We start from the raw sequence: 21,694 nt of genomic DNA on the forward strand, positions 1-21,694 counted from the left end.
GCCCTTGGGTCCCCGCGGCGCCCGCCACTCCACTTTCCCGGCAGCCCGCCCCCCCTTACTCCCGCCCCTTCCGTATTTTGATGCGCACCAGTTCCATCAGTGGGAGTAGCTATTGGCTGTTAGAGGATCTGAGAGCAGCAATTGGTTGTCGCTCAAGCGCCCTCCCGGAAATGGTCTGAGGTGGGAGGAGAGCTGGAGAGACCCGGGAGCCGAGGGACGGTAAGCTATTCCCTTGGAGTGGCGGGGATGCGTCGGGAGTTGCGCTCTGGGCAGGCTTCGAGGCCACGCTCTTCCCTTGTCGCCTCAGCGAGGTTTCCTCTTGCAGCTGGGCCACGCTGGTCAGCCTGGCGCCTGCAGCCCCGCCTCTAACCTTGCTTTCTCATCCCCTGCGGCTGGGGCACGGTCACCGCCACGTCTCAGGGAGAAGGACTTCAGGAAGCGTGAGGGGCTGCGAGGGAGAAGTTTTACCCTCCGGGACGGTCTCCTCTCCGAATTCTACCCGTCCTTCCAGGAGCGGGGTCCCCACCGTTTAGGGCAAGGCAAGCCTTTCCGTCTTCGCCTGCCCACTGGGATTTCTCTCTGACCTGATAGCCCTCATCGGGTGCTTTGTTTTGGTCGTTGTCTTCACACGTCAGTCGTATCTCTCCGGCCAAATTGTGAGTCCTTAGGTTCAGGACCTGGGTCCCTCCTTTTCTTCAGTACCGTGCAGGGTTCATTCAGTGCCTTGTATGACTCGTGATGAAGTGTTAAGAATCCCTAGGGTTGTCCTTTTGTTGACCTTTTTGTAGAATTAATGCTTAACTCATCTCACCCTCAGGCCAGAATACGAATAGCTAACACTTGTTGGGTTCTAGCGGTGTGTTATGCTAAGCATTTTAATATCTGTTACCTAGTTTAGTCCATAAATCAGTTCAAGGAGATAGGCGTAATTATTCCCGTGCTACATGGGAAGCTGGGCTTAAGTAACTTGCTTAAGGTCACACAGCTAGTACATGTTGGAGCTTTCTAACCAAATCTGTTGTGTCCATCACCCGTTGCTGTGATATTAGTATTCCATTTTACGTTTAAGGAAACAAGTTTAGAGAAGCTAAGTGATTTGTCCAAAAATAATAAGTTATAGATTTACTTGAACATTAAAAGAGCCCATAGTAGGTAAGTGCTGGCCCTGCAGTTAGAACTGAACAGGGCACAAGGCAGACTTTCTCGGAGCTCACAGCTTATTGGATGAAACTGACAAAATAACTGCTTAATAAAACATGTTTTGGGTATTGTGTATACGGATACGTTGTTTACAGGGAGGAGGGAAGGAGATAAGGAGAGGTAAGACAGGCAGATGTAGGAGGAAAATGGAGCTGAATTCGCTGGCTTTGAATTCTGTTTCCATCACTTCCTAACTTTGTGACTTTGGATAAATTACTTAACCTATCTGGGCCCATTTCTTCAGTGAAGGGGGATAATAATAGCACCTACCTCATTAGGGTTCTTGTATTAGTGAGTTTTGATTCAAATAAGATGCTTAGAACACTGCTTGACAATTATCGTTGTTATATCATTCTAGGCATAGGAAAATCGTTGAGACAAGAAACTTGAACCCAGGTCTGACAGCTGGTCCAATGCCCTCTCCAGTATACAAGTTGCCTCATTTGCATTCCTTGCCTACAGAAAGAGGGGTGATCACTTAGTCACTCAGTCCTACAGCTTCCCAGGGTGAAAATAAGCAGGGCACAGGGAGAGAAAGTAAAGAAGGCTGGGAGACAGTGAAAGAAGGATTCGGGGAGTTTTGCTAAGCTTCAAGTCATTCTAGATTCTGAATAGCCAGCTTCCTGGGCCTTACGCACCAGTCTAACAACAGCTATGTATTTAGAATATTTGTGTTCAGCACTGTGCTGGGCACAGTAGAGGGACACGGGTTGGAAACGATTTCTGCTCAGAAGTAGCTAATATTGTGCAGTTGGATAAATGAGAATAGAATACCATGAGTGACCATGGATAGCATAAAAATAGGGTTGAGATTTTCTGGTGTCAGCTATGACAACTGTAGAACCAAGAGGCAAGAATAATCTGAGGGGCAGGATAGTTTAGGAAGGCTTCCTGGAATGGAATCATATCCTGATACTTATTGAGTGTCCAGAGAGTGTCCACAAAGCTCTGCAGATGCTGGGAATGAGAAATAAAGAAGTGATGGTCTCTGCCCTGAGAAGCTCCTAGACTAGGGGAGACAGACCTTCCATTCCATTGTAACAAGTGCTGTAATGGAGTTGGATACAGAGTGCTGTGGGGACAGGAAGTAGAATACTGTAGGTGGATGTACCTGCATGAATTGAGAAAGGGTCTGCCAAGGGGGCGACATTTGGGCTTGAAGGGTGAGTAGAAGTCGCTTAGGTAGAGTTTTAGGTGAATGTAGTGTGTTTAGGGACAAAGGTGATTGAATCAGAACGGAAGAGGTGTAAGGGGACGGGAGAAGAGACCAGAGAAGCAGCATGGTGTGGGGGAAGAGTATGATCTTTGGATTAGAATCAGGGCACTCTTACGTCAAATGAAGTAAAGTTTGGAGAGGCTTCACTACAGGGCTGACATCTGGTAGGCCTTCAATATCTGTTAGTTTCCTTACCTAGCTCCTGGAGAAGTAAGTTGAGGCCAGTTGGAGAAGAACCTTGCATGTGAACTTGATCCTGTTAGGTAGTAGAGAGTCAGAGAAGATTTGGGCTGTTATGTCTGTCTTAGGAAGGCTTTCCCTACTTTTCTTACCACAACATTATAAAAGTAGTTAACATTTTCTCCCTAATAGGGCTTCATTGGTAGTCTACCAGCAGCCCCACAACCCCATGTACACCCCAGAGTATCAAAGGTGACTGGATACTTCTTGGTGGAGGAGCGAAGGCTATAGATTAGAAAGGGTTTTCTTTGGTGAGTAGTTAGATATAGTAGGTTCCTGTACTTGTAGGAATGAAGGATTTTTATGTATTTTTTCCTCTCAGTATGTACTAGAAGCCTTTTTCAGAGGTTCCATCTGTCTCAGGTAGGCCATAAGAAACAATGTCCCACTCCCTTCCAAGGTTGACCATGGTGGGGGCAGTGAGAATCCTCGAGATAACACTCAGGGCAGAGTCAAGACCTCCTAGTACCCTCTCTACCCCCAGAACTTCTGCTTGCAGTATTTTGTTTTAATGAGGGAAATTATTATTGTTCCTCAAACTCTGCTCCTAGAACTGCCTGCATCAGAACTGGGGTGCTGAGTTAAAAGGGCAGATTTCTAGGCTTAATGCCAGCCTTCCTGAATCCAGATCTCTAGGAGAGGAGCTGGAGAACTCTGCGTTTGTGTGCATTATAAAGGTTGAGAACCTTCAGTTTTTCATTCAGTGTTCTTCAACAAATATGATATGCCTGAGCATGCCTAACACTATGCACCCAAGGTACGGTATCAGCTAGACAGATACAGCCTTTTAAGTTCAAATTGAATCTACATTTTAGTTCATAGAATGTTAGGGGCATGGTGGAGTAAACCATTGGATAGGTGAGGCAAAGGTAAGATTGTATGGCACTTTGAAAGTCTGGCAGTTAGACATGATGCAGTAATAAATAAGGAGCTTCTGGGTTCATTTGCAGGCTGTATGAATGTAGACTTTGGAGTCCGCCCGTCCTGACCCTACCACACCACTAGTGTGTGGCCTTGAACAAAACAGTTCACCTCTTTGAGCCTCAGGTCCTTATCTATAAAGTTAAAAATAGTGCTTACCTCATAGGGTGGTTAAGTGATAATTAAATGACGTAATATAAATAAAGTGCTTAGTATGGTGTTTGACATATAGCAAGTGTGAAATTAAAAAAGGTTTTGTTACCCCATTTTGAAGCTGACAATGTTCAGGAGCAGAAGGGTTAAGTTACTTGGCTAAGGTCACATAGCTTGGTGGACCGAGGAGCCTGGATTTGAACTCAGGTCCTTCTCCAGAGCCATCTCTTTGAACCTGAGCATTGTTCTGCCTCCCATAGGAATAATTCCTTCTTGGTGGGTTGCTCTGAAGCTTCATGAGAAAATGTCTTCAAGTTCTTAGCTCAGTGCCTTGCATGTGCTCAATAATGTTAGTTTGTGTTGCCCCTCCCCGAGAATATCAGACAGGCTTCCAGGGGTTTGAGGAAATGCTACTCATCCTTACTGAAAAAGCACAGGGTTTCTCAGGGGTCACTGGAAAAACACCTGCTGGTTCTAAGGCAGGCTGCCTGCCCAGCTGTTTACCCCCAGCTGCATTTGGGCGAACTCCTTGCAGCTGTGGATTTTTTCCTCCCCCTGTAGGGTGAAGGCCATGCCGCCCCCTGGGAAGGTTCCGCGGAAGGAGAACCTAGGGCTGCAGTGTGAGTGGGGGTCCTGCTCCTTTGTGTGCTCGGCCATGGAGGAGTTCTGTGAGCATGTTTCTCAGCACCTGCAGAAATACCTGCATGGCTCCGTGGAGGAAGAGGAGGGAGAGGAGGACCCACTGGGTAAGGGAGCCAGATACAGGAAGTAGAAGCTCAAGGGAAAGTGGAAAATCTGATGTCTTTTCCACAGAGGGAGAAGGCAGCCTGGAAGAATGGTGGTTTACTTTCCTAATTGTGCTTTTTTTGTTTATAAAAAAACATTGTAGACTCCTTATAGAAAACTCATTCAACAAGGATTTTCAAAATGAATTTTCCATCCTCCCATCAAAAGGCAATTACTGACAGTACTTTAGTGAACATTCTTTTTGACTTCTCTCTGCATAAATTAGATAACTGATTTTATCTTTTTTAAAAGGATCATATTGTACAAGCTATTGGCTACCTGCTTTTTTCCCACTCTGGTGGTGTTTCTCTCTCTCTCTTTTTTTTTTTTTTACTGAAACCACCTGTTAGGAGTAAATTTTACATCACAACCCTGTACACAAAAGTTAAAAAATACTGGAAACAATATTTGCCTTTATTAAATGCTCTCTGAAGTGTTCTATCTTACTCTTTCATTAAAATAAAAAATATGGTTTGCAATCTCCTAAATTGACTTGACTACCCACTAATAGGTCACAACAGTTTGAAAAACTGTTCTATAAAGTACAGAGGCAGCTCTCCCCCACCTCAAATTCTGTTTGAAGTCGGGTGACTATGAACTATAATTGTTTCAAAGGTCAAGTAATATTTATACAAAAGAGAAATTAGGAGATTGTTATTTTTTTAAAGTATCTGCTTTTCAAAACAAGTAAACCCCTAAAAAGCATTGAAAATATGGTGTTTAGAGAGATAGGAAGTGGGTTGGAATAGTTGATAGACTTTCCTGGAGAATACAGATCTTGAGCAGAACATGGTGGAGAGGAGGACTTGTAGTCTGACAGGAAGGAGTGGGAGGTGTCCCAGGTTGGGAGGTAGTGTCTTCTTCAGGGAGCAGCGTTCCAGTCACACCTGCCGTCCCTGAGCTCCTGGCACTGGGCCTTGAACACACCGCCCCCCTACCTAGATGACACTTCTTCACCTAGTTTACAGATACCCTTTAGATCGCAACACAGGGACACTTCCAAGATAGCTCTGCCTCATATTAGCTCTTGTTTGTTTTGTAGTACCACACCCCCGCTTTGTAGTACTTATGACTGGTTGCAGTTTTATATTTATACGTGTGATTATTTGATGTTTTTTCTTCCTGACTAAAAGCTATATAAGGGCTTTTTACTCTTTTACTCATTGTTATGTCCCCAGCACTTGGCACAATTAGTGGTGATTTAAATACTGGTATTTGCTGAATGAACTTGTAATTTGGTCAGAGTCCAGCCTCCTCGCTTACTGCTAAGTGCCACAGATGGAAGGAGAGCTGAGCTTTGGAAGGTATCAGACTCTTCTTTCTAAACCCCTTTCTGCAGATGAAGAATTTTCCTGCTTGTGGCAGGAGTGTGGCTTTTGTTCTCTGGACAATTCTGCTGATCTCATCCGTCATGTCTACTTTCACTGCTACCACACCAAGCTGAAACAGTGGGGGCTGCAGGCCCTGAAAAGCCAGGCGGACCTCAGCCCCTGCATTCTGGACTTCCACAGCCGCAACATCATCCCTGACATCCCCGACCACTTCCTGTGTCTCTGGGAGCACTGTGAGGTCAGCAGGCAGTGCTGGTAGGAGGGGGTAGAAGGAAGTTGCAGATTTTAATTCAAGATGCCTTGACCCTTTCAGCGATGCCCTATATTCCCGAGGTTCCTGCTAGTATCTCTCCTTCATTTCTGGGTAGCTCCCTTGGTCAAACGTTTCTGTCCGCACCTAGTTAATTTGGGAGAGAGCTGAGAAGGCCCCTTTGGACACATAAGGGTAAGAGTCCCTCCACCCACCCTCAGTCCTTACCCCAAGTTGCTCCTGGCACAGAGCTCCTTCGACAATCCCGAGTGGTTCTATCGGCACGTGGAAGCGCACAGCCTGTGCTGTGAATACAAAGCAGTCGGCAAGGACAACCACATGGTGCTGTGTGGCTGGAAAGGTAGGGCCACTCCTTAACTTCTGGCCTCTAAAGAAACCCTGGAGTTGCTGAGGGACTAGGGATGGGACCAGTCCTGTAGGGCAAGGTTGGCTGCTATCTGGAGAGACTTGGGGATACCAGAGCCTACTCTGGGTTTGTGGCTGGAGCCTGACCAGGCCTTCCTTCCTAGGCTGTACCTGCACCTTTAAGGACCACTGTAAGCTTCGTGAGCACCTCCGCAGCCATACTCAGGAGAAAGTGGTGGCGTGCCCCACTTGCGGGGGTATGTTTGCCAACAATACGAAGTTCTTAGATCACATCCGTCGCCAGACCTCATTGGATCGTAAGCAATCAGAGAAGGGGTGTGGGTGCAGGCTGTCCTGGTTGTGGTGGGAGTTGGGGCATATTCCCAGGAGAGGGGGCCACTGAAGGTATCTGCAACTGACTATATCTATCTTTAGGGCTCAGTCACCTGCCACAGTCTCTGCTGACTCAGATTCATTAGACATTGCTATTCAGGGCTTATTGTGTTCCCCATCAGTTATCTCAGAGAATCCTCACAACAGCCCCATGAGGTAGGCTTCTTATCCCCCTTTTTGCAGATGAGGAAACTGAGGCTCAGAGAGGTTAAATCACTTACCTGAGATCACACAGATAGTAAGTGGTCAAGCTGGGATTCTAATCCAGATTTTTGATTCTAAATCCCATGCTCTTTCCATGATACTGTGTCCATCCATAGTTCCCTAAGCTCCCCTGTCTCTTTGGGTGGTTCCCTTCTGCCTGGGATGGTTCCCTTCTTCGGGACTCATTCTCCTCTCTGTGCCTCGCCAACATCCCCCACAGCCACCCTTTCTTCTGCCTGCCCCACCCCAGAGCAACGCTTCCAGTGCTCCCACTGTTCCAAGAGATTTGCCACTGAGCGGCTGTTGCGAGACCACATGCGTAACCATGGTGAGTAGCTGACTGCCCCCAACCTCCCTGTCCACCCTCTAAAGTTCATTAGCCCTCAAATCACAGCCACCTCTCTACTCCCTTCAGTGAATCACTATAAGTGCCCTCTGTGTGACATGACCTGTCCGCTGCCATCCTCCCTCCGCAACCACATGCGCTTTCGCCACAGCGAGGACCGGCCCTTCAAATGTGACTGTTGTGACTACAGGTAAGGGGAACCAGGGGCCAGAAATCAGAGAACTCATGTTCCAGGGTCCCCCATGCCCTCCAATCCCTCCTGACTCCTCCTGGCAGTTGTAAGAATCTGATCGACCTCCGGAAGCACCTGGATACCCATAGCAAGGAGCCAGTGCACAGGTGTGATTTTGAGAACTGCAGCTTCAGTGCCCGATCCCTCTGCTCTATCAAGTCTCATTACCGAAAAGTACATGAAGTGAGTGGGGCTGGTGGTGGGAGAGGGCTAGCAAAAGTGTGGGGGAACCTAGGGTGAAGAGCTGGCCTCACTCTCCCTCTGCTCATCATCAGGGATACTCAGAGCCACGGTACAAATGTCACGTGTGTGACAAATGCTTCACAAGGGGCAACAACCTCACCGTGCACCTTCGCAAGAAGCACCAGTTCAAGTGGCCCTCAGGGCACCCCCGTTTTCGGTATGTTTCTCAACCCTCCACCCTAGATTCATACAGTTTTTTCCCATACCATTTCAACAAATTAGAATCCTTGAATTTGATAGTGCTTTGATGTCCACCATCTCCATTAGGCTCAAGGAACTCGGACAATAGCGGTGAGGCAAAGATTACTTTTCTGATTTTTGATTCCAAGGCACAGTGCCAAACCCAATAAATGGTGCCCAAAGTTCTGCAGTCAAAAGTAGAACTAGAGCCTAAGGGTCCTGATCCATAGCCCCATGGCCACCTCATAAATCCTTTGACACCCCTACCCTCCAACACAAACAATTTATCTCCCCTCCCTCATCTCCCCCATCCCTGGTTTCTATATAACATTTTCCATTTTCAGTAATTGATTCTTCCCTTTTCTACATATTCCAATAAAGACCTTTTTGTCTTCAACTCCTGTCATTTAGAATCGCAGGGCTTCTTCCATCCCTCAGATTTGTCCCTTAACCTTGCCAAGCTCCAGCCCACTTCTTTTGCCCCCTGCCCATATTTGCTGCCCTTTGTGCCCCTACTTCACCAGGTACAAGGAGCATGAAGATGGGTACATGCGACTGCAGCTGGTTCGCTATGAGAGTGTGGAGCTGACACAGCAATTGCTGCGTCAACCACAGGAAGGATCGGGCCTGGGAGCATCACTGAATGAGAGCAGCCTGCAGGGCATCATTCTAGAAACACTGCCAGGGGAGCCAGGACCCCAAGAAGACGACGAAGAGGAGGAGGAGGGCAGGGGTGGCGAGGGAACAGCCCACTCAGCCTCTCAGGACACCCCTAGTCCCGTCATCCACGTGGTGAATCAGACCAATGCCCAAGGCGAGCAAGAGATTGTCTACTATGTGCTGTCTGAAACCCTGGCAGAGCACCCACCAGCCCCGGAGTCTCCCTCAGAGAGCATCATGGAAAAGCTTCAGGGAATAGCTGAGGAGCCAGAAATCCAGATGGTGTGAAGGCTGCAGAACCCCACCATTCCTACCCCAGGCCCTGGGGTTTGAGCCAGGCTGCTGGCAGGGTCCCTGTGGGCAGGCCTTGCCCTTTAGGAGTAATGCTGAGAGCAGTGTGGTCCACTCTGGATTCAGCTTGCGTCATTCAGCAGACTCTAAGGACTTCCCTTCTCTGTTAGACTATGTCAGGATCCTGAGGAGTTTGGGTTCTTTGAGGAGGACCCCCTGGCTATGTGTGTTCTTACAGACGGGCTTAACCATAACCCCTAGCCCTGCAGGAACAGCCATTAAAATCCTTAAGTCAACTTGCATCCATTCCCATCTTTAGGGTTTCTTAGGCCAGGGGATGACACAACTGGTCCCTGCAGGAGCCCTTTCATCATAACCAGCTGAGACGTGAACCAGGCAGCCATTTCCCTCTAAAGGGTTCCTCCTCCAACCCAAGGACTTCATGTTATCCTCGGGGCTGGGGCTGGAGGCACTGAGTGTGTATATAATAGTTGTTTTTGGTAATAAAAGAAACACTCATTTTCTCCTTATGTGTGGTGACAGCTAACTAGGTAATGAGACACAGCCACCCAGAAGAGGAGCTGAGTAATTAGGCTTGTTCCCTTTTTAGTCATGGGGGGGGGAATCACTGTCTTCTGCCCCACCCCACCCCCTCTTTGGTCAAACTTCTCCGTTTCTTTCTTAGTATCTGCCATCTCCCTGGAGATCCCAAGCATAGGTCATGAGTTTGCAGTAGCAGCACTCTAGAATGGATGAGTGGGGCTAACCAGGAAGATACAGTACCTGACCACACCCACACCCTCTAGTCCTGATTAGAACCCAGTGCCTCTGGGGTAGGGGTTCTTTACCTGTGGGGCTATGGGATTAGGAAGGAAGCTGGCTGTGGAAGGTGGACTTGGAGACCCTAGGGAATGGTAGGTACTTGGGATCCAGGAACCAAGTTAGAAAATATTGTGTGAGTGCATTTTCCTGAGGAAAGGGTCTGGTTTTTCTCAAAGAGGTTGAAACCCTCCAAAATAAGAACTATTTCTTTAGACCAGTCCAGCCACTTCACAGCAACCTGTGTCCATTCTTAGGGTCTCTGCTACTCTGGCGAGGTCAAGGAAATATTGTCAGGGGTCTTGGATGGGCAGGAAGCTGCCCAACAGGGATTTCTGGGCCTTTTTTAAAAATAAATTTTACTAGGGAATATGGGGGAGTAGTGTGTTTCTCCAGGGCCCATCAGCTCCAAGTCGTTGCCCTTCAATCTAGCTGTGGAAGGTACAGCTCAGCTCCAAGTCCAGTCGCCGTTTTCAATCTTTAGTCGCAGGGGGCACAGTCACCATCCCATGCGGGAATTGACCCAGCAACCTTGTTGAGAGATCGCGCTCTAACCAACTGAGTCATCCGGACGCCCCTCTGGAAGTTCAGCGGCAGCTCTCTGTCTTCAATCTAGTTGTGGAGGGCGCAGCTCACGGGCCCATGTGGGAATCAAATGGACAGCCTTGTTCAGAGCTCACGCTCTAACCAACAGCCATCTGATCGCCCCTCTGGGCCTTTTTAAAAAGGCCAAAACACTGCTTATTGCAGAAGGAAATAGGAAAGAAAATTTATTAATTCCGTCAGCCATTTACCAAGTTCCTCCTATAGTCCAGGCACTGTTACAGGTGCTAAGGATACAAAGATAATAAAACCCAGGACATGGCCTGGAGAGACTTGTAGTACAGAGGCAAGGAAAGATGTAAATAAGTGGAGTGATAGAAATAGAAGCCTATCAGGGTTCATGTAAAAGGTTCAGAATAGGAGTAGAGAGTATTACTTGGGTAAGGGATCAGGAAAGGCTTCATCAAGGAAGAGATTAGAGCTACCATTAACAAAGGTGGGCAGGTTATTCCAGATGGAAGAAACTAGGCTTGTAAACAAACCTAAAGGGGTACTTCATGGTGTAGTACAGAGGGCGCAGGATGTGGAGAAAGACAAGATGGAAAGGAAGGCAGGACCACCCAGAGTAACCATGTAAAGGTTTAGAGTCGTGATTCTGGTAATGATGGGGAATATAAATCGCAAGAGAGAGACAGCAAGCAGATGGCTGCTGGTGAAATGCAGGCAAGAAATAAGGGCTTTATAGCAATGTGGGGACAGAGCCAGGAGAGCACTTTCCAGGCTCGGCTTCATGTGGAAAGATGCTGGCTCGGTTATTAGATGGCCATCAGCTGTAAACAGTTAGCCATTAGCCACTAATATAACTACCGTGGTTATGCTAAGGGGTGGGTTGGTTGGCAAAGGCAGACGGCAGGCTGCAGATTGTCTGGCTCCTGCTTCCTGTATCTCTAACCCAGCCGCCAGCGACAATATAATGGTATGACTCCCCTTATCTATGGCTCCGCTGGTGTTCCTTTTTGGCCTCACCATATCTTGCGTTCTGGTGCGGGGAGTGGGAGCTGAAACCCCGCCTGACATGGCGCAGCAAGCAGGGTATGGTGTCGGCCAAAACCCTCCGAATAATGGTGGAACAGTTTGTGCCTATGAAAACTCAGTCAAGGGAAGCCCATGAGGAGTGGCGCCGGGAACAGGAAACAATCTGCCTGGGAGACATGTGACCTCCGGTGAATTGATGGTCCTCTTGAGCCTCTGGATGGCACACTGCCCTGTTGGCCATGGCAGGCGTCACCTACTTTTTGGTGATCCCCTGCTGCCATAGGCTCCCAGGGTTGCGGACATCTTACACTGAGGCCTCCACCCAGTTGGACTCGTGGCACGGCGAGCAGGATTCTGGCCAGGGAGGAATGGAGTCTGACTCTGGGCAGGAGGACAGGTGGCCCTTACACAGTGTGTGGTACCCAGTAGCTACTGTTCTCAGAAGTTGGACCCCCGAGGAGGGGTGGGAGTTCATGGATGGCTCTCCGGCCAGCGTGGAGAGGGCCCTTCAGGTTCTAGCTGAGCGGTTGCCGGAGGAGGCGAAGGGTACAGCCGGCCATGTGGGCTGGATGCTCCTCACCACCTTGCTTTGTAACACAGAACACCCACTTAATGAAATAGCCCAGGTGCAGGACCAGCAGTCCCAGTGGGAAATGCTGGAAGCTCGGGTCCACCTGTAAGAGGATGAGCCCCACAGTGGAGACTCTGAGGCAGAGGCGGAGGAAGCGAGTGGAGACACTGTAGCTCTCAACCCCCAAGCCTGGCCCATGGGGAAGCAAAAGGTGAACCATGAGCAACCTTTGGGCCCCGGGGGCGTTGCTGCTGGCAACCCAGCTGTGACTGAGTTCACAACCTACACCACTTAACACTCCCACTGAGCTGCAGGAGCTGGGGAGGCGGTACCAACAGCGCCCTGGAGAGCCAGTCTCGGCTTGGCTACTACGTTTATGGGATGAGGGAGCAGACGACATTCTCTGCTCCTTAGGTGAGATGGAAAAGCTAGCCTTCGTGACAGTGCATCTGTCCCTGCGACAAAGGTTACAGAACTGCCATAGGTTGGCCCAAAACCAGGGCATCCACACTCTAATGGAGTGGCTCACTGCTGCAGTACGCACAGTATGGGGACAGGCTGGCAAGCTGCCAGACACAGAGTAAATGGCAATCGTATACTGAACTTACTGAAATCATCCGTGAAATGGGTATGAGACATGCTATGTTCAACCCTAATATGCAGGGGCCGGATGACAACCAGCATGAGAGATCTGGTTTTGGATACTGCCCCTGCAAGTGCTTGTGGATCCTTGGTTGCCTTCTTACGCCCTATGTGGGGCGGCGGATCCATGAAGTGACCATTGCCATGGCCACCGTAGGGGATGTTGAAAGCCGGAGGCAAAGAAAGTTAAGACAGGAGGTCCGAGAAGTTAAGACCTGGAAGCCCAAATCGAAAGTAAAGGGGCGAGGTCGCGGGCCTCAGAGAGTAACACGCGCACAGATGTGGCATGATCTCGTGGCAGCAGGAGTTGATCGGGAGAAAATAGACCGACCACCCAATGCACTGTTGTTGGAACTTTGGAAACAGTTGCATCCGGAACAGCAGTTCTGGCGAAGGCTAAAGGAGAAGTCTGAGAAAGTGTGACCCGTGTCCCTTCAGGACTTCATGCGGCCACTTGAGGCCGACTCCTTTCAGCTTGATTAGGGGTGGGGCCAAGGTACCCGGTCAGAGGGGACGAGCAGGGACCGAAGATCCCACGTGGAACTGTCCATACATCGGTCCCCTTCTAATGTGCAGAGGGTTTTGGCCCTAGTTGACACTGGCGCAGACTGCAGTCTTGTTTATGGGAACCCAGAACTGTTCCCCGGACCAGCAATCTGCATTGATGGCTACGCGGGAAAGACTGTGACTGTGAAAGCCGTTTCCTTACCACTGGGTATAGGAAGGCTTCCCTCTCGTACCTACAAGGTTTATGTCTCCCCCATTCCAGAGTATATTCTAGGGGTGGACGTGCTACATGGCCTCAGCTTACAGACGACAGTAGGAGAGTTCCGTCTCCGGATCCGGGTAGTGAAAGCGGTGACACGCGGGCATGCTCACCACCCTCCCCAAGTGTTGCCACAGCCCCGATGTGTGATTACAGTGTGTCAGTACCGCCTGTCAGGAGGGAAGGAGGAGATTGGTCGTACAGTATTGGAATTGGAGAAGGCGCATATTGTGAGGCCGACGCACAGTCCCTTTAACTCCCCAGTATGGCCTGTCAAGAAGCCAGATGGGACCTGGCGAATGACTGTGGACTATAGGGAGTTAAGTAAGGTGACACCACCTTTGCACGCTGTGGTGCCTTCAATTCACGATTTGATGGATCCTCTCACTGTCCGCCTGGGAACATATCACTATGTAGTGGACTTGGCCAATGCTTTTTTCTCCGTTGACATTGCACCCAAGTGCCAAGAGCAGTTTGCTTTTACTTGGGACGGGTGGCAGTGGACTTTCCAAGGCCTTCCGCAAGGATACTTGCACAGCCCCACTATCTGCCACAGGCTCGTGGCCCAGGACTTGGCACAGTAGAATCACCCGTCCTCTGTGGCCATGTTTCACTCTGTTGATGACATGTTACTAACTTCTGATTCTCTTTCAGATTTACAGCAAGCAGCTCCCTCTCTTCTCTGCCACCTGAAATCATGTGGCTGGGCGGTGAACGAGGAAACGGTCCAAAGCCCTGGCTTATCCGTCAAGTTTTTGGGTGCTGTGTGGTCGGGTAAGACAAAGGTCATACCTGAGGCGATTATTGACAAAATACAAGCATTTCCTCAGCCGATCAAGGTCTCCCAACTGCAGATGTATTTGGGTCTGCTGGGGTATTGGTGGGTTATTGTACTCCATTTAGCACAAATGGCAAGGCCCTTGTATAACATGATAAAAAAAGGGGGCCTCATGGGATTGGACAGAGGCTATAGAGCAAGTCTTTGTTGCCACAAAACGGGCAGTGCAGCAGTCACAGGTTCTGCGAGTAGTAGACCCTGGCCGCCCATTTGAACTTGTTGTTTGTGTAACCCAAAAGGGGTATGGTTGGGGCCTCTGGTAATGGCAGGGGCGTCTCTGGTTGCCAGTGGGATTTTGGTCCCAATTATGGAAAGGAGCAGAGGTCCGCTACTCTCTAATAGAGAAACAGCTGGCTGCTGTGTACTGAGCCCTAGTGGCCACAGAAGCCATCACAGGAATGGCACGGGTATTGGTTCGAACAACCTATCCTGTCCAGGGGTGGGTCCGTACGTGGACCCTGGGACCCAAAACGGGGGTGGCACAGACCACCACTCTTGCCAAGTGGGGTGACTACTTGGAGCAACGTAGCACCCGTTGTTCAAGCCCTTTGAGCACAGAGCTACAACAGGTCCTGGGGCCTGTGGAGCTTGTAGTTCAGGCTAAGCCAAGCGCTCTGCCTAGCGGGGAGGACTTGGAGTCCTCGCCCTACAAAGAAGGACAGCCCCCAGTACCTGAGGATGCCTGGTTTACCGATGGTTCTAGCCGAGGAGCTGCAGCCATTTGGACGGCTATTGGTGTGCAGCCCAACACAGACACCATTTGGTTTGATACTGGGACGGGCCAGAGTAGCCAGTGGGCTGAGCTACGGGCTGTGTGGATGATAATCAGCCATGAGCTCGGGTCCCTAGTTATTTGTAGTGACAGCTGGGTGGTGTTCCGGGGCCTAACGGTGTAGTTTCCTACGTGGAAACACCAAAACTGGTTGGTAGGACACTGTCCACTGTGGGGTCAAGCCATGTGCCAGGACTTCTGGGACCTAGGGCAGAGAAAGGAGGTGACCCTAATGCATGTCACAGGTCACTCCCTCTTAGTGTCCCCAGGTAATGATGAAACAGATGCCCTAGCACTAATCCGATGGTTAGAACGGGCTCCTGCCAGTGATGTGGCCCATTGGCTGCATAGGAAATTGCAGCACGCCGGAAGCCGAACCATGTGGCAGGTGAGCAGACGCTGGGGTCTGCCTTTGAAATGGCAGGAGATAGCAGATGCCTGCTATGACTGTGCCGTCTGTGCCCAGGACAGCCCCCAAAGGCGGAGGCTCCCCTGGGAGACACAGCAGATTATGCGAGGGAGGGTGTGCCTCACTCGCTGGCAAGTGGATTACACTGGACCCCTGCCTCAGGCCCGCAATACGATGTATGTGTTCACAGCAGTGGACACTGCTACGGGGTTGATGTTTGCTTGGCCGTGTCCGGCTGCAGATCAGCGACATACAGTGGTCGCTCTTACACAGCTGTGTGCCCTCTATGGGTGCCCCCAAGTTATTGAAAGTGACAGGGGTACTCATTTGACTGGGCAAGAAGTGTAGCACTGGGCTGCCAGGATGGACGTACAACGGTTGTTTCATACCCCGTATAACCCAGGGTAGCTGGCATGACTGAACGCTACAATGGCCTTTTGAAGCAAGGCCTCCGGGTGTCAAAACACCCTCTCACGATGCGCGACTGGGCCTCGCGTCTGTGGGACGTCTTGAGAATCCTGAATGAGAGACCATGGAAGGGAGGGCCTGTACCAGTAGAAGCTCAGCTACATCAAACGGCCACTCCCATTCAGTTACAAGTGAGACTCTGTTAAAGCCAGGCTATGGCAGAAATGGAAACATTTTGCTGCCGGCACCCACATGCTTGAAAGTAAGGGAAAGGCAGCAATGGACTTGGCCCTGGCAGGTCAAAAGCCGTAACTGTCTGTGGTTGGGCCTGATAGCCCATGGGGGGTTGGTTTGACTCATGATTTGCAAGTGACGCCAGGTGTGGTGGCTGAGTGGCCACCCCACGTGACTGTGGTATACGGAGGTCCCGATGCCAGGACGATTTTGAGGGGAACCTATGTGCTCTCGCTATGGCCTATTATGGGGTCCACCATTCTGCTATATGTTGAAACTGCACAAGGGACCCCAAGCACTGCCATAAAGGTCTGGTAGCACAAACCGGGAAAGGTGCCGGTGTCCTTTCTCAGGACAAAAAGCTAGCATGTATCCCCCAAATGGAAGGGATTTGCCATTGTATGGCAAATAGTAGTGTGACTACTCTTTCCACCTGTAGGTGCCTGTAGGCTAATACAGCACCGGGCCCCTCGCAGAAGACGCTTGTCTCATAGATTGTGAGGCAAGACCCTGAGGGGTAGAGTGTGGGACCAGAGCCAGGAGAGCAGTTTCCAGGCTCTCAGCCTCACGTGGAAAGGTGCTGGCTCGGTTATTAGATGGCTATCCTCTGTGGCTGGGTGACCATCAGCTTTAACCAGTTAGTTATTAGCCACTAATTTAACTGCCATGGCTACACAAGGGGGTGGGTTGGTTGGCAGAGAGTCGGACTGCGGATTGTGGATCGTGTGGCTCCTGCTTCCTGTGTCTCCAACCCAGCCGCCAGCGAGAATATGACTCCCCTTTGTATGGCTCCACTGTTGTTTCTTTTTGGCCTCACCATATCCTGCGTTCTAGTGCAGGGAGCGGGTCCAGAGACCCTGCAAAACAGTTGTCCACTTTACAAGAGCCCCTTCATGGAATGGTAATGTGGAAGAGAGAGAACACAAGAATTAAAAATTTCCCCAAGCAAAGCCACTGCATTTCCAGGCTCTAGGATCCTGTACTAAATTTGCCTCCCATACCTTGTTCTTCCACTAAATGAATGTAGGCCCTTTTCCCCCACCAGGACAACTGAGGCTTCTTTGGGCTAAGTACCCTCAGTTTGTTCTATACCTCCTCATGTCTTGTAATTTGGGTCCCACCCCCTCGACATTGACCTGTGGTTTTGGATGGTTACACTATATTCTTTTGGGTATTTTTAAAGATTTTTTTAAAATACATTTTTATTGGGGAACAGTGTGCTTCTCCAGGGCCCGTCAGCTCCAAATCGTCCCTCAATCCAGTTGTGGAGGGCACAGCTCAGCTCCAAGTCCACTCGCCATTTTCAATCTTTAGTTGCAGGGGACCCAGGCCGCCATCCCATGCGGGGATTGAACCGGCAACCTTGTTGTTGAGAGCTCGCGCTGTAACCAACTGAGCCATCTGGCCACCCCTCCGGAAGCTCAGTGGCAGCTCATTGTCTTCAATCTAGTTGTGGAGGGTGCAGCTCACGGGCCCATGCGGGAATCGAACCAACAACCCTGTTGTTTAGAGCTTACACTCCAAACAACTGAACCATCTGGCTGCCCCTACCATATTCTCAATTTATTGTGAAGCACTGTCCTCATGTTTTGCTATTGCCCAATCCATGCTCCTCCACTTTGTATGTATATAGTTGTCACAACCTAAAAGCAGGTTCTCATGTTTGTCCCTATTAAATTTTGTCTTGTTCGGCTTGATTGACAACTGTCTCCAAGTGGTGGTTAAGAGGTTGAATAGAACAGGGCCAAAGACCCCAAAGGCAAGTCATTAGAGACCTTCCTCCTAAGCAAGACCAGATGAAGACTTAAAAGGCTCTAAACCTTAAAAACACTGCGGTGCCCCATTCTCCATATATGATTCAAAATGAAAATATTAACTCATAAAATAAGGGAGTCCAACATGATTACACTTTCAGAACTATGCATATATTGAATTTTGGTCTTAATTTTTGTCTTTCAAGTTTGGTATCCTTGTTTTGCTGGTGTTCCAAGCATTGGCTTGGGCGGCCCCGTGAGTAATCCAGCATACTGATGCCATCCGCTCCTTGGTTGAGCAGTACCTTCAGGATTAGGCCAGCACCCTATGAAGAGTGCTTTCCCTACCAGTCTTAATGCTCACACCAAATCTATCTGGTCCATGGGACAGCAGAGATTCTGGCCTGCTACCAGGGGGTTCCAGTTCTCCAGGGGAAGGGACCCTGGGCTCACCTTGCTTGGATTAGATAGCACTGGGCCAGGAGTCTAAGCAGCCAGAGACCCGTGAAAGGATATGGAGGTGGGGGGCACAGACCCCTGGAGGGAGGAGGATAACAATCCTAATTTGACTTGACTGCCTCAGAATTTCATCAGAGGTCAGGCCAGGAGTCAGGTCACATATCACGGCATCTAAAGATTAAGCAGACACCCTCTCTTACTCTTCCTTAAAGGATTGGGAATAGAGAGAATGCAGGTGGCTGAGGCGTGTGGAAGTTAATGCTTCTTTTCTCTGACTTGGGGCAGCTCAGAGAAGAGCACGGAATTGCTGAGTGGGTGTAAAAGATATGATTCTCTGAAATGAGAAAAAGGAGGAATGGGAATGGGGGATAAAACCATTTCTGTAAGATTATGACCTAGTGAATATAGGCACTCAATGAAAGGTAAATTAATGACTGGATTTTGCTCAAAATCTGGAATCCCATGGTTACTTTGGGAATGAGGAGCATACCCATTTCTTGTATATTAGCAGAGGAAGTTGAGGCCGACAGAGAAGGTTGAGGGAGATTGTGAAAACTCATACCATGCTAAACAGTTTGAGTTTCTTGACTGGGCAAGAAATATGGAGGACAAGTAGGCTGATGAATTTGGAAAGGAATGGAGACATCACTTTTAGTAGAGGGAAGGAGGGATGACCGGAGTGGATGCACATTTAGTTTATAGGAGGCATGGGGGAAGTGTGAGGCATGACGAATATTTCATGTCTGCTGGTCTCTATTTCCTTGATAAAAAAAAAGAATTAAGTTTATTGAGGGGTCATATTTATTGGATTAAGGAGATTTATGAGAATTGTCAAGGTTTGTTTCCCCCCCTCTTTCTTTTGCCTACCCCCCCCCCCCCCCCCGGCCAGTTCAAGCCGTTGTTTCTTAGTCTAGTTGTGTAGGACACAGCTCCCTGGCCCATGCTGGTGTTATGAGCCTTGCGCTCCCCCTGGCTGAGGCAGTGGGTTGCCAGTAGTCGCTCGGCAGCTCATGGCAGCTCTCACCCGCTGCCGGCCACCCACGATGGCTGCCAGCTGGTCATGGCAGTACACGGAGCACTCAGCAACCTGCGGCCGCCCAGCTCCAGGGAGAGCCATTGTTCACAATCTTAGCTGTAGAGGGCGCAGCTCACTGGCCCATGTGCGAATTGAACTGGCGACCTCGGCATTAAGAGCAAGGTGGTCCAACCACCTGAGCCACCCGGCCAGCTCAAGAATTATCAAGTTTTAAAAATGGCATTAATAGATATAGGAGTGAGATAGGTCATCTAATGACCCAGCTCTGTTTGAAGATCAAAATCAAGCAGTGGACCTTTTAACACAACGAGACACTATTTTTTGTAGCAGATACCAGCACCCCTGGAATGAAAGCAGAAGACAGTCCACTGGGTTGATCCACAGCCATGGCCTGACAGCCAGGACATGGACTGCTTAGGGCTAAAGAGCTGGAGAAGGATCATGAGATCTAGGATGGACAGGGAGGCTTTGGGAGACTGGAAGGTAGTAGTTAGAATCAAAGCACTAAAAGTTCCAGTGAGGCTTCTGAAAATTGGAGGGCGAAAGGGGAAAGTTGTGGTCAGAAAGGGTACATTCAGAGTCCAGAGTTGTCCACAGGGAAGCAGGCTGCTGAGTAGAGACAGGTCACTGGAGTAGAAGAGACCAAGGGAAATAAGGCATTTTGAACACTTACAAGCAAAGGCCTTTCTGCCCCACCCTTTAATGGAGTGGGCCCTGTATTAGGAGGAGGGGAACTGGCCACCCCAAAAAGCTGGTCAGACACTTGGTTGGTTCCATGCAAAGGATACAGCCAAGGGGGTTGGTGGAGTTCAAGTTCTAGGGCAAGGAAAGCAGCAAGCTGAGACTGGAAGGAAGTGGGTGGGTTCTCAGATGAAAAGGGAAACTCTTGGGCAAAGAACATTGGCGGTCTGCAGCTTTGGAGAACCCCTCATTTTCTTCTTATTAAAAGAAAATTACATAGTGGGAGAGAGAAGGAGAGAGAAATATTACACTTTTAAAATACACTGATTTTGCTTGATTTTGTTATATGTGCTATGTTATAATTTTAAAACTATTTTTAAAAAAGCAACAGGAGGGACTCTGACTAGTAGATACCCCTCCGCTGCCTGGTCTCGGATGCCTATGCCCAATTTCACTGCTTGCCTCTGGAGGAAGACCGGTCCCCCCAAGCTCCTTTATCTACCTACCTTCCCAGTCCTGGGCTGCATTTCCTCAATTGGCCAGCAGAGGGTCCTTCCATTGACAAATACACTAAAATCATTCTGTCCAAAGATGAGAGACTGTCACAGCTGGCAAGGGAGGCATGGTAGATGAGGGACCTGGGGTAGTGGAAGCGGAACTGGATCAGTTCCAAAGTCCCCAGTCCAATTCCTTTTCAGCTCCCATAGGACCCTGTCACCCTGCTGTCATGCAGGGTCTCAGCTCCTGTTCCCCACTTAAGAACACAGGATGTGGTGAGGCCAAAAAGGAACACCCACGGAGCCATAGATAGGGGAGTCATACCACTATACTCCGCGCTTCTCTGCAATCTGCACTTGCTAGCTCAGCCACCATCTTCTTGCGAGCCCCCATTTGCTGCTAGCGTAGCCACGGCAGTTATATTAGTGGCCAATGGCTCACTGGTTACAGCTGACGGCCAACTAGCCACAGCTGATGGCCATCCAATCACAGTTGATGGCCATTTACTACTCGAGTGAGCACCTTTCCATGTGAGGGCAAGAGCCTGGAAACTGCACTCCTGGCTCTGTCCCCACACCTGCTTTCCCCATAGGTTCATAAATCTCCTTACCAACTGCTTCTCCCTCAAATCCCTGCCTAGAGCAGCCTGTGTCTGTTAGATTAGCTCCTGGCACTAAGCTGAGACGGGAATTTTCTGTTTCTGTCTTGCTCTTCTTAAGCCAATTATAGTCAACACTTACCTTTCTGGGTCGAGGGAGGCTCCTTATTGGTGGTTGAAGGCGAGGGTCAGGGGTGGGAATTGGGGAGGATCCTGGAGAAAGGAGATCAGTCTTGGAATGGAGGAGGTCTATCTCCATCTGGAAAGTCCGTGGTAGGAAATAGGTTTGTTCTGGGGCTGATGAGGTCTAGACTGAGGAACAAAGGTTCTCTTGAGCAATTGTTTTCAAACTGGTCCTCAGACTAGCAGCATCAGTATCGTCTGGGAGCATATTAGAGATGCAAAGGCTCTGGCTCCACCCCAACTTATTGAATCAGAAACTCTGGGAGCAGAGCCCAGCAATCTGTGTTTTCACAAGCCCTCAGTTGATTCGGATGTGTCCTAAAGGTTAAGAACCATTATTCTTGAGTTACAAGGTCTCTTCTAGGAGTTAAAGGTGTGTGTTCTAGAGAATCAAAGGTCCGTCCTGGGGAACATGTGGTGGGAGTTGGGGAGTATC

The 21,694-nt window shown here is 49.5% G+C and overlaps 1 protein-coding gene and 1 long non-coding RNA gene across 7 annotated transcripts; one reads left to right on the plus strand and one right to left on the minus strand.

Annotated features, from left to right (window-relative positions):
- Nucleotides 1–93: 93 nt before the first annotated feature.
- On the plus strand, nucleotides 94–9,538 carry HINFP (histone H4 transcription factor). Of its 5 annotated transcripts, none has more exons than XM_033121233.1 (10): nucleotides 94–219; nucleotides 4,292–4,476; nucleotides 5,856–6,085; nucleotides 6,347–6,458; nucleotides 6,628–6,780; nucleotides 7,281–7,388; nucleotides 7,476–7,596; nucleotides 7,683–7,821; nucleotides 7,914–8,038; nucleotides 8,586–9,538. In XM_033121233.1, exons 2-10 carry the CDS (start codon nucleotides 4,302–4,304, stop codon nucleotides 9,007–9,009), a joined length of 1,587 nt encoding a protein of 528 aa, XP_032977124.1. In that variant the 5' UTR covers nucleotides 94–219; nucleotides 4,292–4,301; the 3' UTR covers nucleotides 9,010–9,538. The 5 variants fall into 5 exon arrangements, with proteins under 5 accessions (XP_032977124.1, XP_032977126.1, XP_032977127.1 ...); XM_033121235.1 differs by having other exon boundaries at nucleotides 7,311–7,388; XM_033121234.1 differs by lacking the exon at nucleotides 94–219 and adding an exon at nucleotides 242–656.
- A 10,140-nt stretch (nucleotides 9,539–19,678) lies between these two features.
- On the minus strand, nucleotides 19,679–21,376 carry LOC117031093 (uncharacterized). Of its 2 annotated transcripts, none has more exons than XR_004424468.1 (3): nucleotides 21,218–21,376; nucleotides 20,486–20,617; nucleotides 19,679–20,233 (listed from the first exon to the last, which is right to left on the minus strand). It is a non-coding gene; the product is annotated as an uncharacterized LOC117031093 (long non-coding RNA). The 2 variants fall into 2 exon arrangements; XR_004424469.1 differs by having other exon boundaries at nucleotides 19,679–20,236.
- Between the last annotated feature and the right edge of the window lie 318 nt (nucleotides 21,377–21,694).

This window comes from Rhinolophus ferrumequinum, chromosome 11 (genome assembly GCF_004115265.2).
Source record: "Rhinolophus ferrumequinum isolate MPI-CBG mRhiFer1 chromosome 11, mRhiFer1_v1.p, whole genome shotgun sequence".
Classification (NCBI taxonomy): Eukaryota; Metazoa; Chordata; class Mammalia; order Chiroptera; family Rhinolophidae; genus Rhinolophus; species Rhinolophus ferrumequinum.

Bases quoted from the DNA above. Each gene is read 5' to 3' on its own strand.
- HINFP (XM_033121233.1), top strand. From the start codon at position 4,302: ATGCCGCCCCCTGGGAAGGTTCCGCGGAAGGAGAACCTAGGGCTGCAG. The intron at 4,477-5,855 runs GTAAGGGAGCCA...CCCTTTCTGCAG, and splicing joins GGGAGAGGAGGACCCACTGG to ATGAAGAATTTTCCTGCTTG. The intron at 8,039-8,585 runs GTATGTTTCTCA...CTACTTCACCAG, and splicing joins TCAGGGCACCCCCGTTTTCG to GTACAAGGAGCATGAAGATG.